This window comes from Zonotrichia albicollis, chromosome 2 (genome assembly GCF_047830755.1).
Source record: "Zonotrichia albicollis isolate bZonAlb1 chromosome 2, bZonAlb1.hap1, whole genome shotgun sequence".
NCBI classification, from domain to species: Eukaryota; Metazoa; Chordata; class Aves; order Passeriformes; family Passerellidae; genus Zonotrichia; species Zonotrichia albicollis.
The window spans coordinates 25,041,445-25,058,429 of NC_133820.1; the positions used below are offsets into that span (position 1 = coordinate 25,041,445).

The 16,985-nt window shown below is 37.1% G+C and overlaps 1 protein-coding gene across 1 annotated transcript in view; it reads right to left on the bottom strand.

Moving 5' to 3' along the window:
- The window catches only part of POLA1 (DNA polymerase alpha 1, catalytic subunit), a 186,488-nt gene that overhangs the window by 100,335 nt on the left and 69,168 nt on the right, over positions 1-16,985 (bottom strand). The window contains 6 exon segments of the mRNA XM_026791818.2: positions 1,032-1,163; positions 2,874-3,052; positions 10,244-10,418; positions 12,411-12,542; positions 14,017-14,149; positions 15,380-15,585. Coding sequence (XP_026647619.2) covers positions 1,032-1,163; positions 2,874-3,052; positions 10,244-10,418; positions 12,411-12,542; positions 14,017-14,149; positions 15,380-15,585 — 957 coding nt within the window.

Genomic DNA, 16,985 nt, shown 5'->3' on the forward strand with positions numbered 1-16,985 from the left:
AACCATAGAAATAATTCTTAGCATTGTAGTTGCTGTTTGCAAAAGAATTCTGTAATACTTGAGAAAACACAGAACAAATTAGGTACATCACTGACATTTGGTACAGGCTAAATTTTCAAAAACTATTTACTTTTTTGGGTGTATCAAAAGTTATGAAGGTCACAAAGGTTATGAATGTCTTCAAAATTTATGCCCCTCCAGCAGCTCTGTAAGCAGGCAATGCTGGACAATAAAAACAAGCAGGCAGGCAATAGCATAAGATGCTCTATGAAAATTTGACCAAAATAGCTAGATGCCAATTCACAAAATATGAAGCTTCTAGCATATTAGAAATACAAACTACATTGATATAAGTTAAAAAGCATGGTGGATTTTGTCCTAATGTTGGATAGTGAGAAGATAGGAATTTTAAATACTACACCTTTTTTCCCCACAATGCCATACAAAGCCAACCATCACCACTGGTACTCTGGATTTCTTGCACTACCCCTCAAAAAAAGAGAATTATATAAATTTAATTACCTACCCATTCTTCTCATTTTTTTCCCTTCCCAATCAATTTTAAGAAAGATTCATAGTGCTTCCCTTCCCACAGTCCTTTAAAGAATTTTACAGAGCTATATTGGAGTTTCCTTTTCACAGTGTAAGACAATATATATCAATTTGAGTTGAAGAAAGAGAATCATATTTCAATTACATGAGAAACTGATACCTACATATTTGATAAGCTTCACAGATTTTTCTAAAAGCATTGAGATAACGCACTCTGGCAAAAGATCTGGAAAACAGAGCTACTACATCTGTAATAATGCTGACACAAACAGTAACAGAAATGTAAATATATCTATCTTGAGGTTGAACTGAGAAAACAAACATTCTAAATTCATTTTTTAATTCACTGATTGTTTTATTTTCAGAAAGTTGGTTGGGTTGATGCTGCATGCTACTACTTTACACCACACAAAAAAAGGGTTACATGACAGTCACTAAAACCTCAGCAATATTTGAAAAACCCCTTTCTGCATACTTACACTGTAGTATTTTATGATGTGGCGTCTAATATCCAGCAGTAACTTGTTGTTCATTTGAACCACATAGTTGAAAGGAGGCTCCTCACATTCTGTCTTGCTGCACCTCTGCAAGCTGGGTTCAATAAACCGCCCCTGAAAACAGAAGTGTAAAAACAGAATCATTATGACAGAAGATGGAAGCAGAAGTTTAGACATAATACATATATTTTTAAAAGTAACAGTCTTAAAGGGCCCATAACATCTGGGCCTTCTTTCTTGCCATCATGGTTGGCCACACCCATATGGAAAACTGCAGGGCAGAGATATCTTTATTCTGTTCTTAAGGAAAGCTCTTTTAGAGAACACACCACTAATAAATAATTAAAAAAGAGATGCTGAGTAAATAAAACCAAACCTCTATGAACAAATCATGGTCCCCCATCTTCACCTAAACAAATCCAGGTTTATTGTTTTATCAGAGACAAACTTCAGCCTCAGTCCACTGATCAGAACTTTGAAATCAACCTTGTAGATACCAATTATGAAATTACCAACAGGGCTGTAGAGACAAACCACATAAAGAAAAATCACATTATCATCTTTAATTTTCTCCAAGTTCAAAGAACAGCTCTTACAGTTTTGCACCATCTCATTCCCTTATTTTTAAAACCTTCTGAACACCTGACATTAAAATTTCAGGACCTGGAAGTGCTGCGTGAACAGCTAAAATTAAGTTTGTGGAATTCTCACAATGTAACACCAGTCTGGTAGGCTGGACAGTCATACAGCTTCAGAAAACTTTCTTGCAAGTTAAGACTCAGCTGTTGTGAGCCATCTTGGTTAAACCCCCACTCACAACACTAATCAGTTCCAGGTGAAATAGAGGAGATTTCTGGCTTGGTTTCAGGATTTGTTTTGTGGCTTGGTGGTGGGGTTATATTTTTTTTAAGGAGTTTGACATCCACTCCTCTCCAGTTAGCCCATCTGCAACTTGTCAAGTCTACATGCAATTAACTGTCTTATTTACAGCTGCAATGAAAAAAAGTCAAGGATTCACAGAGTATCACTCGATTTGTGTCTTTTCCTCTTACATGCTTCCAAAGACCGCTTTATTTTGATTCAAAAAATGCAAAACATCTGCTGTTTGTCCAAATTAACTTAAAATAATTACTTTTAATTTAGATAAAAGATTTATTTGCTTTCAGTTTCAAGGTTTTCACTACTCTGAAGCTCGCTAATTTGCCGATGACTAATACATACATAACATGCTGTAGAGTTAAATACTTGGCCCCACTTCAAGATGTGGTCCAAGGTCAGAGATACATTTTTTGGCAGAACTTCTCAACAAGAATGTACCCCTATGACTTTTTATTCAATTCACAGAGACAGAAGGAAAGATAAGATAGAAAAACCTTACTCTCAAGAAGGGAGGTGGGATGCAGCAAGATAAACACAAGTTTAAAAAGCACTTTGTTCCAATTAATATGATTGAGGATAAGAAACTGCCACTGCTATACAAAAGTTTTATTAAATAGAGAACTAGAAGTTACTAAGGTGTTAAGATAAGGATTCCTTTAAAAAGTAACAGCACAATCATTCACGACTGTGGGCAAACAGATTAATGAAGCCAGATAATCTCACACGCTCTGCAAGACGACGCAGCTGAAATGCAAAAATGGGAAAAAATATTTCAGCACTATCCTATCAGCAATTATCTGCTCCAAAGCTATAAATAGCAGGACTGAAACAACATGGTATCTTCTCCTACATCATTTGAATCTTATCTGAAAAGCTGTTCTCTCTACAAGCATTTTTCTCTCTCACCAATGAGCAGAAATGAAACAAACAAAAAAACCAACTAACCGAACCATCAAAGACATTGTCATAAATATTTTCTGTTCCGCATTTGAGGCAGCAAAACTTGAATCTTTCACAATCCCTATATTTCTCCTCATCAGTGAGCTGAGCTGGGCCACCAACCAAGGCATCATTCTCATCTTTATGGTAATGGTGATGGACTCTGAATTGGGAGGGATCCAGTCCTATTAATAAAGAAACAAAAATTTCAAAAGACTAAGAGGTCAACCATGCAAGCAGGCTTATTTTTCATATGCTTGGTGAAGCAGATTCAAAAGAAAGTTACAAAATGTAAATTCAGAAGCTGAAAATCTCTCCTTAGCAAAACTTCCTCTATAAAACATAAATACATTCTACAATTTTTAACCACGAATAAAGGTTCACGAGACATGAAGAAATAATCTTACTTATCTTCTTACGCAAGATTGCTTTATAAATAAAACAAGCACGCTGCATTATCATGGGAGTATGCAAGAGAACATTTTGTTTCTGAGGAAACCACTCCTAAAGGATAGCTTTATTGTTATTTCCTTCTTAAGTTACATTGAAAATATTTCAATAAAAATGTGCATCGTGATTAAGAAACAGTCTTTAAATCAAAATGGCACTATTAATACCAAAAACAGGGAATAAAAACCCCATTAAAGAAACGCGGGTGCACTGCTATTACCAACTCCTTCAAGTCCGTACACAACTGCCAACTCTGATTTCAATGCAGTGGTCGATTTCATTTTGGCTCAGTGGTTAACAGCATGGAGGTTTCAATCTAATGCAGTGGTTAAAATTCAGCAGCAGCATTTAAAATCGCAGCGCAGGAGACAAAGTGCTTTATTTTTGATTGCCAGAACTCAAGATTTTAAACAAATAAATACACAAAAGAGATCCCAGAAATACTGATTCAACCACAAATAAGTAAATAAGCAAGCAAGCACGAAGTTCACTGTTCTAGGAATAAGACTGCCAAAGTAAACTTAATAAAATCCTCAAGTTCTGTCATCCTTTGTCATGTGCAACATTTTAAAAGTCCATGCATCTCATTTACAGGGGGTTTTTGTTAACTTTAGGAAAAGACACATGTTCAGAAAAAAAATTTAATCGAATGAGCACGTAGGAGAAAACCCTCCGAAAACTATGGCTCACTTTAGTAGTAAAACAAAAAGATCAGAGAAGCACTTTAATAATATTTTTAACAGACATTAAGCCAAGTAACAGAATACATTGTGTTAAACCATATCCTGTATAAACTTCAGTTTAAAAAATGTAATAATTCCTATAAGAAATGTAACCAAGACTACAAATAGAAAGTGAACCTTCACCTTACTATAACTGTACTGTGACATTTAAAGACAATGGTTAGGAACAATATTCAGTTAAACTACGCAAATATTATTGCACTTATAACACCTGTGTTATACAGGCAGATATAAATTGTCTTTATATAAAATATTTTATATGTTTGACTTTAATACCACTATTCTGAATTTTTATGTCATAGTCTTAAAACAAATTCAAGCACAAGGAAAAATTGCATTGCCAAATAAATTTATTTGCTTCTTGATAGAATATGGGTTTCACTAAAATTTATTCAATCTTACCAATTTTGCCAAAAGAAAAACATGTCAATGCAGAAAGGTTAACAATTCACCTCCAGGAGGTTTCTAAACTTTTAATACAGTTCTCCACTATTCATTTAAAGTAAAAAGGCAAAAGTAAAATACACAGCTAATAGCATATTTTACACTTTAATACACATGGTATCCCCCAAAAAAGACTGTAGGGGTTTTTTCTGGCTTTTTTTTTTAATAGAAGGGTTGGTAATACATATGCAGCACACAGGTAGTAGATAAAAGGTTTAGAAAGGGAACTGAGTTCAGTATTCAGATTTTGCAAAAAAACAACTATGCAGTAGGTTGGATCTAAGACAGTAATGGTGAAAACAAAAAATCTCAGTTTACTCTGAGTTCAGAAGTGGAATGAAAAAACATCATTCTAACTTTCTGATATAGACACCATTACAGTTCAGCTAGGAATCTTTGGTTTTTTCCCAAAACACAAATATGGAGGAAAGTAGCTCACTAAAAATAAAAGGAGACAAATTCTGGTCATCAGACAACTGCAGTTCTCCAACACTGAGTCAAAAACAGTGACTAAGTATTGGTCATTTTATTTTAATTTAACAGGGAAAAAAATTGATTGTAAGAATTTAAATCACACCTATCTCTGAATTTTCTTAGCTGTTTTGGCCAGAAAAAAACCCAAAAAAATATTGTGCTGAACCAAGCATATAAGTTTTGGTGTGCAAACAGCCACAGTGAAATAAAAGGGACTCCAAATCAGGCTTTGAAAGAACATGCCTACCTTAATTATCTTGTGGAATTAGGAACTATTCTATTTATTATCTCCTTTCAGGAATAGTTAGTTGGTTCAGTTAATCCACTTCAGCACCTAACAGGTATCCTCTCAGTCCAGGTCACACTGGTCACATTATTTTACTTGTTACACAAAACAGGGGATATCTAATTGGGCAGTGGGAAAAAAAATAATAGCTGGTTTTGGTAATTTTTTTAATTAATAGGATGAGACCAATCAGTGAACTTTGAACTCCTTTTTTTTAATTTTTTTTTCCTCATGACATCAAGAAGAAATAAAAATCAAAGCAACTTTGACTCACTCTGACAGAAAAAAAGTCTTCATGGCTATCATTAAATTACCTGCACTGCAGGTGAGCTTTATCAGCTCACCAAAACCTCAAGGCTGGATGCAGGACAAAGCACTGCGACATGACAGACGTGTGGGGTGACCAAACTAATTAACACAACTAAGTTCGGGGAAGTGTTCCTTAATTATTCAACAGAATTATTAAAACCATTACTAACTGGCAAGCTAAGCGGGTCACCCAAGAACCTGAAAAAAAAGGTCAGAGATTTTTAACCAAACGCAGTATTTTAAAAGCAACATTTCTGCGGATGGCTTGTGCCCTTCCTTCCCCCGCGGGCACAGGGGCGCCGCGGCCGCCGGGCCGCCGTGCGGGGGCCGGGGGCTGTTCCCGAGGCTGTGCTCGGGGCTGTTCCCGGGGGCTGTGCCCGGGGGCCGTTCCCGGGGGCTGTGCCCGGGGTTCGTTCCCGGGGCCCGTTCCCGGGATGCCGCATTCCAGCCGCAGGTGCTCGGGGGCCGCGGCGGCTCCGCCCGCACCTTTCCCCAGGGACCCCGCACGGGAGGCCGGGAATCGGCAGCCGGTGCTGCCACCCCGCGGCCGGCGCCGCGCACTGCAGCGGGGCCCGCGGGGCCGCCCGCCCGGCCGGGCCCTTCGTTTGCGCACTCACATCGGTATTTCTTCTTTTATTTATCCATCTTAGAGTTGTCTCTTTTATTCATTCATATTTTCATTCTTTCTTTTATTAACACCAACGCACTTTAGCGATTCTCAGGTTCTGAGCAGGACTGGAGCATCTCAGAACACCCAGCCAGCACACAAACAGCAAAGTCCACATGCTCTAGGGCTACTTATTGTATTGTCATGAAGTTTTGTCACTACTTTAATCTTAATTTTCATCGCTGTCCTTTCACTTCACTCCTTAATGTGAGCAAAACAACAAAAAAAGTCAAAACCTCAGGTAAATTCTGCATGCCACAAGGAGAGCATCCATCCTGGTTTCTGTCTGGAGAGCCTGTCTGTGCAGCTGCCACACACAACATTAAAGACAACTGAACAATTCTCTAACAATATTTTTTTTAAAAGACAATTTAAAAAACCAATATATTTGGTGCTGGTGGGTGTCCTTACAAGAAGCAGCTAACACATCGACACCACCTCAAAGCAGGGAGCAGAACTGGGAAGTGCTCCTAATGACAAGCCTCATCAGGAGCCAGTAATGACTCCCTAAAATCAGACAGCCTTCCTAAGAAATGCCCAATGCCTAGCAATCTGCAGAGCACCAACGTGCACATCCCTCTAAGGCAGCAGCACACACCTCTTTCAGAACATCATGACACTGTCTAGGACAGCAGTCATCAACTTCCATCATTTGAAGCAAATAATATTCTGCAGTAACAGCTACAGAAGTCTCATCGTTAAAGAACTCTGCTTCCATAATGTCTGCTTATTTCTGACAACACACAAATAAGATGGAACTTTTCTTTCAGACAAGGAGCAGTACTCATGTAACTCATGCAAAAAAACCCTTATTTGAAATACAGTAAGAGAATTGCTGTGCTATACAGTTCTTCCAGTTTAAAAGCTGGATATCTTAAGGATGAAGTCAGGTCTCCAAGACTTAGGAAGATCAGATTTATTCAATGATATAACTGATTAGATTGCAGACTTTATTTAGTTTTACTAACTGAGACAATCCTCATCTTGTCACTGCATTTCCACAGAAACTTCAAGACAGAGAGTGAATGCAGGAGTATGCCCAGGAGGTTCTCGTTTTTAGGAACAACGAGCTTCCATCTCTCAAAGCTCAGCAGACCTCCTACAATGCCCCAAAACAAAAGGTGCTTTTCCACTTGGTTCCATAGTGAAGAAACATTATATTTAAGGGGTTCTCTGCAATTTTTAAGTTGCATCATTTGCTCCAGTTCTTCAGTGTCGAATATAATTTTTAAAATTACTTGCTTTGAGCACAGACAGAACAAAGAACTTTTCAGCACTTTGATGTGAGCCAAGCTTCCCCAGCAGAGTTCAATTTTATCTACTCAGACTAGCAGGGTGACAGCAAACACTCACCTTAGAAACATGCATTATTGAAGATTCTGTTACACATGCAGCCAAGATCATTTTTCTACAACCACTCTCCCTGCACAAACACATATTCTACATAATACAATAAATGTGATCAGTGGAAGAAGAAACTCACAGTGAGAATGCAACAGGTTTTGGTCCATAGATATGATGCTTATATATCCTTCAGAATGGGAAAGTGTGCCTTTTTGCAACAAGATGGGAAAAACAATGGGAATTTGGATGTATATCATGATGAAAATACTAAGTAAAAAAGCCCAACTTAGCATCACAGATCAGTTAACAGTTTCCATATTTGCTTGTTTTACCAAGATGGACTCAAGTATCCTGCACTCTTTTGTATCTTACAAAGGATTTTTGATTTTTATGAAAGAAAACCACTTGACTATGCCTCCAGTAGCATTTTAAAAACCCTGTAAGATAACTTCAGCTTGCAATGACTAATGTACAGCCCTGATCAAGTGCTGTATATCAAAACCTAAGCAGATCAGAAGTCTTGAAAGAGACCTGACTTTACCCTCAAGCACAATTTAAGCTTCCCCAAGAAAACAAAGCTGGGGAAGGTGATAAAATTTTGACTGTACAGCAAGGTCAAACTGAACACACTTCAAATCTAAGACTGTAACAGATACATACAGGTTTTCAGACTGACAATTGTGGACTATTAATAAACTCTCAGCTGCATGATGTTATTACAGACCATAAAAGAAATCTTCATCTGGAATGTACTACAGTGCAAAAAGCAGCACAGGAACTTGCAAACAGTGGCAGGACCTTCTGTGCCTATCAAGTGGCAGAGAGTTCTTAAGATCTGGGTAGTTAATTTAGGTGTCTGAAGGAAGCCAGTCTTTTCTGAAAATCTAACCTGTTGTGAGTAAGAGCTCTGAATTTGAGCTTAACTCTACAAGACTAACAATCTTTGCCAATAAAAATAAACTAGCTTTAGAAATCGTTCCTGTCTTTTACCTAAATGAAGTACAACTTTGCTGCCTATTTTAAACCCCTTCAACCTAACCAAGAGTGCTTGACCTTTTCAGTCAGGCATGCCACACAGTCAACTCTGACATCAAGGGAAAGTTGGATACCAAGGCCTTGCCACATAATAAACAGGATGATTTGTGTGGTCAGCCTGCATGTGTGGAGTAGGGCTGGCACCTCCTCAGAGCATGAGAGCTGTTGAGGACATGTAGAACAGCAAATGCCTCCAAGAGACACCTTTGCTGACTCAGAAAAGGCAGAATTTGTGCCTTCAACCCCTTCTCAACCACTCAGAAATGGAGATGGAAAAAGCTGCATGTACAAGGATTGTCTTGGGAGATTAAGATCCTTCATGGTTATCATCCTCCTTCCTGAGAAACAGCAAGGCACCTTTCTTGCACACATTCCAAGTACAATCTCCAAGCTATTCAGCTGCTACTAAGGGAGCTACAGAGATGCAGTTACACAGGTTAAGGGTCCTGAGACTATCCTCTACCAGTTGATTTTTAATTGGCCAAATCCTGGATCTTGGCCTCCTTTACCTAAACACAAAATGCTGACAACTAACTCTTCCTATGAGCATTGCAATATTCTGAATAAATTAATTTCTGCAGGTCTGAACTTCCTGTAGACACAGGCAAAACACAAACTATTAAACTGACAGAGTGCAACTCTCTAGAAGTTCTTTCAGAGAAAAGGCAGTCTTGCCAATAATTTCATAGCCAGCAAAATTAACAACTTTTTCATGTCCTTGAACAACACTTTTGAAAATAACGAACTACGTGTGAGTTACAAATCACAAAATTTCTGTTTATCAAGATCAGTCAAGTCTGATGGTTAATCACTTTTGAGGAGGAAACAACACTAAAAGGAATACACACACAGAGCACAGCATTTTCAAGAACAAAGACCCAATAGAACTGTTAACAAATTTTCAACCTTTCAGTTTTTCTAAGTAAGAAGCCCAGGGAAAAGAGAAGAGGCAATCACAGTTGGGCAGAAAAATCTCTAATTCTGAGACATCCTTTTAAAAGGAAAAAAACTCTAACAAGAGCAATTCCCTGTTGCTCATTTGAATTAAAACTGTTGATTTCATGGATCACTAACATTAGTTATATTTTTTTGACAGCACTTCTTGGTTTTGGGACCACTTAATTCCACCATATGAAACAGTTAACACTGTTACTAAGATTTTATGTTTCTATTATCCGCTAAGTCAGGTCTAGCAATCAAGTCTTCACTTACATCCTAGTAAAAATTTGTATTCTTTCATTGTAATTATGACTTTTTCCCCCCCTGGGAAGATGCCAGAAATGCCAGCATTTCTCTCTGGAAAAATATTACACACTCCAGAACTCCTTTAGTAACTTGAAATCTCAGAGACATGCAATAGTACTGTCATTTCTGAAAAGCAGATTTTGTAACTCTGAACAAGGATTGTAAGATTAAATTCATGTTAGTGATCACTTTCTGAAAAAATACTATTCTGCAGAATTAGTATTAGAGTCCACACTGCTTTCTACAGGCTGTGAAACACAAGCTATTGTTCAATGTAAAAAGACCGATCTGGGGAAGCATTTCTGTTGAGAAACATACATTAAAACCTCTCTCTTTGGGTCTTGAAATTCTTCAAATAAACTGAATTTAGAATACTTACCTAACCACGTTGCAATAAGAACAGAGTCAATTCCCTCTATGGGCATACATATTCTAGCAACTACTGGATGTATTTGCTGTGACAGGTAGTACTGATAATCAATCTTTAGATTTTCTTGCTTTTTTAACTGTTCTGGAGCATATGCTCGCTGGTTGGCACTGAGATCTGATCCATCCTAAGGAGACACATACAAAACAAAGTGTGAAAAAACTCTATACAAAGGATTATGCTTCAAATATTATGTATAATTTTAATGCAAAATCATTACACACTCTTTTGGTTGATTTATTATGCATCCAATACAAATCCAGCAGTAGTAAAAAAACTGCATTGCTGATGCTGGCATCAACTAGCAAGTTCAAGAATGCAAAACCAGCTTGTATTATTGTAGCCTACACGTGCAAATCAGTACGAGGAGACAGAGTAAACAGTCCCATCTGTCAATTCTGAAATGCACAATGAAAACACATTGTAGCCATCAGCCCAGTTAAAAATACACAGAGGGCATGCATTTTGGATTCACTTTGTACTAAACCAGCATTATCATTTTGCACAACAAGCAAATTCTAAGTCGTGGATATCAAAACTATATCTGTTTTGCTAAGAAATTTATATTCTTTAATTCTATAAAGATATTAATAGAATGAATGGTCAGAAAATGGGCCAGCACTCATTGGCATATGAATAAATCACAGAGGCAACAGCATTGATTAGAAAGAGGAAATTGTAAAATATTCAGAAATACTGAAAGAAATATATGGTGACATCTCAAGCAAAAAGAGAAACAGCATTTAGAGGTTAAAATATACATTACATTCTTCTCTAACTTGAAAGAGGAAGATAAGGATAAAATAATTCAATTTGGGAAGGCAATAACTAAATTGAAAACAATATACATGGAGGAATTAAGTATCAGATCCAAGACGACAGTACTCTTGGAAAATATAACTCAGTTAAATCTGTAGAATTGTAATCCCACTCCTCAACTGCCCTAGGAAATATTATTTCTAATGTGTGTCAAAAATCTTAGCGCAAAACTCAAAGCAGTATTTTTGCAAGATTCTGTAATAGATGTAAACATTTATAGGAACGGGGCAGGGTAGGGTGAAGCATCACAACTGTTTGGGGGGCTTTTTGCTAAGTATAGTCTCTTTTTTGATTTTTTTAAAGCAAAATAGAACAAATGCATTAATACATCACACCTTCACTTTTTCATTTAAGACGAGCTACTGGTTTCAATAGGGTCAGCAATGATGGACTGAAAACCCATCACTAATAAAGACAGACTGCAAGCCATTGGTCCCTCCTACTCTTTTCAGACAACTTAGTATTCAGAACAAAATTAATTTAGGACTATTCAGCTCATCCAGCTGCTTTGCAAAAATAATTACAATGCAACTCCTTCAGCTCCCTTCTTTCAACAAGTATATTCTTCTCTCGTATTGTGCCACTGCTCAGCCGCACCCGGGGCCCAGCTCTCAAAAGTCTTGGCAGCTTTGGGGTGCCAGCCCAAGAACTCTCAATTAAGTCAAATACAGTATATTTTGGTTTGAAAATAATGAAGGAGCTGAAATAGTCACATTGTCAAGTTAATCAGCTTGGCCTAAAAGATCCCTTGGTCCATCTAACTCAATCTACTATTTTTTTAAAATTAACAGAACCAAAGTGGAGTAGATATTTGTGAAATAGGGATAAGCATTCATAGGGTAAACACCTGAAACCAGAAAGTGGCTCAAATTTCCCAGTCCATACATCAGAGGTGCCACCAGATCCAATGACTATGAATTGAACAGACAAAGGTGATACTGGAAAAACAATGACACTATTTAATCAACAACAATTATCTGTCCACAAATTAAAGGGTCTTCACCACCAGAATTTTCTTCTGCTGAAAATGAAGACTAGGCATTTTCTTCAAACTAAGTTCTAGCTCCAAACATGAATGAGTTCAGGGAGATTTTACCAGTCACTATATGGAAATAGTTGCTGAGCTGATCACAATGCTCTATAAAACTAAATGTAGTACAGACAACAGACTATTTTAAAATATAAGACTACCTCACCAAAAAGAAATGCCAAAACTATTTTCCCAGGAGCTAAGCTGGGATTTTTTTGCTGTATCTCAAAACAATACCTAGTATTTAGCTATAAAGAAAGACATTTTTACCTGACAAATGATATATGACACTGTGTCTCCTGCCTTCACCTTTCGGCCTCCATGAGAGTTTATCCACATGGCCACATGCACATGTGGCAAGGTTTTTTTGTCAGGATAATCCTGGGGATCTTTTGTCAATGCCTAAAATATCAAAGGGGAAAACAGAAACATAACTATGAGAAAAATCCATTACTTCTCAGAGCTTTAAAAGACAAGACCACATAGTAGCTATCTTCATCCTTCTACTATTTACAAGTTCATCTGAAACACAAAGCAATACAAAAGAAACTTATTTGCCATATGTTAAGCCCTAGGAACCAGTCCTTCAAATTTTATAAATATTATTAATAAAACAAAAGGATGTTTTTACAATTACTATCTGAAAAATGCATGTTGTGATCATAATGCAATTGTTTTAAAATTAAACTAAATTGAAGATGACAATATTATGCAAAATACAAAAACAGAACCAGACAGTACCCTCTTACTCCTGTTCATACAGTAAATCTGAATATTGTGTAGCTAAGGGTACACAACAAGCTCTGCAGCAAGAGGGTACAACTGAATTTAAATACTTCTGTGTATCTCATACTGCTGACATTCCACAATGACTTTTTCCTTTAAACAAAATAAAATACTACATTTAAATATTTACTGTCATCCCAATTCTTAGACACAACTTCTACACTTGACTTAACAGTTAAATACATTTTTTTTCGGAAGTAATAAAACAAAGGAACTTTAGGAATTTTAAGTGAACATTTTGCTATATATATCTTTTACAGGGACACTAAGTGCTTTTAGAAGATTTGCATCAGAACATTCTTTTTTTGAGTCAACCATAAAATTCAGTGATTTCTCTACACTCATATGACAACCTGAACACATTTCTTAACTGATTGACAAAGTCTTACAGAGCAGACAGGTGTCCAGCTGGCAAAAGAAACAGACTTTGGATAGACAGTTGACAGATCTCTTCTATTAGAAGCATAAGAGGGGCATGTAATACCCAATTCACTGGTGAAACACCTCTTCAACAGGAAAGGGGAGTCTCTGAAGCTAAAAATACAGTTTTTATCATTGAGGATTACCAAAAAAACTCCCAAAACTGCAATGCTGCTGCTAAAACTGCTGTAAACAAGGCAGAGTATTTTACTTCTTGTTGCACCAAAGTCCTGAATAAGGTGTCAAAATGACTATTAACTTTTTTATACACAGCTTTCTAGGGAAATATTATTAGAGTTTTCTAGAAAACAGAGTATTTGATTTGTTTCCAATGCATTCTTCAGTTTATGCATTTCAAGCCTGAAATATAAAGTAACAGCTTAGGAGAGAACTTCCCCTGAAAACATCATATCATTCTCAAAGTGCAGAGTGAGCCTGGTAAACAGCAGGATGGGACAAGACACAAAGGTGTTATTCTGGAGCCTCCAGCCCCAGTAGGGCTTTTTCCCCCTCAAACTGTAGAATCTTCACAGCATGTCCTGAACTATTCAGTACCTAATAAAACTCCTGCTGTTTCACAGCATCATAAGAATTAAATATTTTTGTCAGCAGTCAATATATGCAGGAACAGCAAAGTTTTTCTGAGACAGAAAAGTGCAAGATCACTCACCTTGTTTATTTCAAACTGATTTGCAGGGATCTGACCACTGACCACATTTTCTCCAATTTCTATAAGTCGCCTTTGAATATTTTCCACAATTATGTCTCGGGGCTGATCAGAAAGAATCTGACCAATTACATAGCTGCAAAAATAGCACTAAAATTAAGAAAAGCTTGGCACGTGCAAAACCATTACAACAGACAGAATGTTCTCTTCCCCTAGATTTTCTCTAGACTTTAAAGAGCCCAAGGATGAAGCCTGATGAAAAATTTATAGAAATTTACCAGTATATTTTATGTTGTGTTTTATTTATTTACTTATTTTACTAAAAGCAAATTACTGCAAATAGTTATAATGCTAAATAATGATTTGGAATGGGTAAGTGCAACTTTCTATTTTCTTCTGTCATTCATTTTTCCATTTATCATTCCATAGCAGGTATCTTAAGATATGGGGGAGAAGAGAACATATCAAGTAAGCAAAGTCTTGCCTATTGCTGCAAAATGTGGTTGGAAGATCTGCCAGCTGCAGAAGAGTTAGTCACTAAAGAACACTCTCCAACATTTGTATAGCTTTAATTACTAATACATTCCTAACTTGGAAAAATTTGCTTCTATTATGATGCATCTTTTCTTAGAAAATGCAAGTCTTAAGAACAGTAAGCAAGTGTGTGGTGTATTTTTACAGATGTGAAAAGTATTCATTTTTGGATACATTTGGACCACGAGCTGTTTAAGTTTTCAAGAGGCATTATACAATGAGTCAGCACCCAGATGACCACCTCTCCACTCTCTCTTTCTTTCTATGATGCTAAATGTGTTGCTTCTACTGAATTAAAGCATTAAAATGCCCTGTGCAACGACAATGAATAAATAGTCAATCCAGTATCCATCACAATGAAGTCTCATGGCAAAAGGAAAGAGAAGCAGTCTTGGAGAAAGGGACCACCTCCTCAGGCTGCAGCCAGTGCACTCCCAGCTTTTTTAGAGAGTGCTGAAAGTGCTGAGCACCAGCTTCTTTAGGAAATAAACCATCTGACCTAGAACCTACAACTCCAAATGCTGACAGCATCTGCCATCTCCACAAGATTTCAGTCCTGGTTTATTAAATGACATTTACAACACTGACAACTCAAGAGCACAGCTTCCACAGGAGATACAAAACCAGAGAGTGAAATTCAGTGACATTTGGACTAGCACAGGTCTAACCTATTACCAATGGCAGATGTTTACATGTCCTCCAAAAATCAGCTAAGTCCTGATGTTAGTTAACAACTGTGATCTTCAAGAAACACAGTATCAAGTGTTTAGAAAAGTAAGTACAAATGTTTATTGTTTCAGAGCAAAGAAGACAATGCCACAAAGAAACTCACTTGCCAGTCTGTTTAGCAAGATCACACCAATCTCTCCGGACTATATCCAGCCCTTTCAGCTCTTGTTTAGTTACATATTTCCCATCTCCTGTTGGTTCCACACTCAGAGCAGCATACTTCTTCTTCTTTAACAATAGCAAGGACTTAAAAATTCCATCAATATCAATTTCCAACAATTTGTACAGCTTGTTCACTTCATTTTTGATCTGCAAATGCACCAACATTAACGACAAATGCAACAATTTAACAATGGACAAAGTCAATTGTTCTTAAGTTTTAAAACAAGTTACATTACACCCTGTGTATTTGCATACACATTTTAAAGACTGGTCACATATCATTCATTCATTGCACACTAGTAACTACAAGTTACTACTAAAATTAAGGTTGACCCATTGACTTTTTTAGTATCTACAGCTTGGTACATCTGACTCCTTAATCAAATTAAGGAAGGCAGATAAACATAAGATTGAAGTGACCTTGGAGATAACTGACTCAAGGTCATTTTACCAGAACGGCTACTCCACCTAAACTCTCCCATAAATTAAGCAAACAAGGGATTTCACAGTAGGGACCTCCTTACTAGGCAAAGACAAGAGATGGTCACTCAGACAGAAAAGGCAAATAGTCTCATAGAAAAGTTATCTCGCAAAGGCACCTTTCTTTCTTCCCACTCTCATCCTAAACCAGGGAGGGGAGAAAAACTATGACTGCAGACAAGAGCTCTGTGTGTGCATGTTCAGGAAAAACAGGCAAGTTTCTTTTACCCTTCCCCACAAAATACACACCCTTTCCATAGCCTGATTTCCTTGAGAGGAAAAGGTGAGGTTTTTCTACACACAGCATATGTTTTATCCATACAAAAAAGTTTCACATGGCACTGATATATTGTCCTTATTTAGTACCAAGTACCTCTTACCTCTCTTCTAAGGGAACAGAAGTGCAACAGCTCAAAACAGCATGAACCTTCCACAAAAACTTTGGTTCCAGTACACATTCACCCACCTACTGGCTAGGCTGAAAGTTTCCCACTTGCCTTTTTCCTTTTTCTTTCTTCATATGTTTTTAGTTTATGTTCTTCAGCAGAGTATCTGCATATGCCAGGTGTCCTGTTCTGTCTTCATGTTCTGCTCTTTACTTTCTTTCCTTTACAATTTAACTTTCCCTGTTCATTTTCAGTATCCATATTCACTCACACTTTCACCACCAGCTATCAACTATCCTCTTCTCATGTCTCACTGAAGTTGGATATGCATTTAAGTTCTTCTGCCATCTAGATACTCTCACCAAGAACAGGACCTTCAGCATAAAATCTCACTGGTTTCCTATCTAGCTTTGAACTCAGATTACCATTTTAACCAAAACCTTCCTTAAAAACTTTTCATTTCTGTGTATACATATATGTGTGTACTTAGTTTTTCTCTCTTAGACCTCTGTACCCCCTATTGCAGGAATTACCATTACTTTGATGTCTCCTGTATAATTCTAAATTTTGAAGGACATCATGAGGCAAAAACCATTTTGCTATAAGGTTCATATCTTCTTTCTTAAAACAGTCAAACAATTCCTCTGAATATTTTTCTGCAATTTTTATTTTCCACTTTTC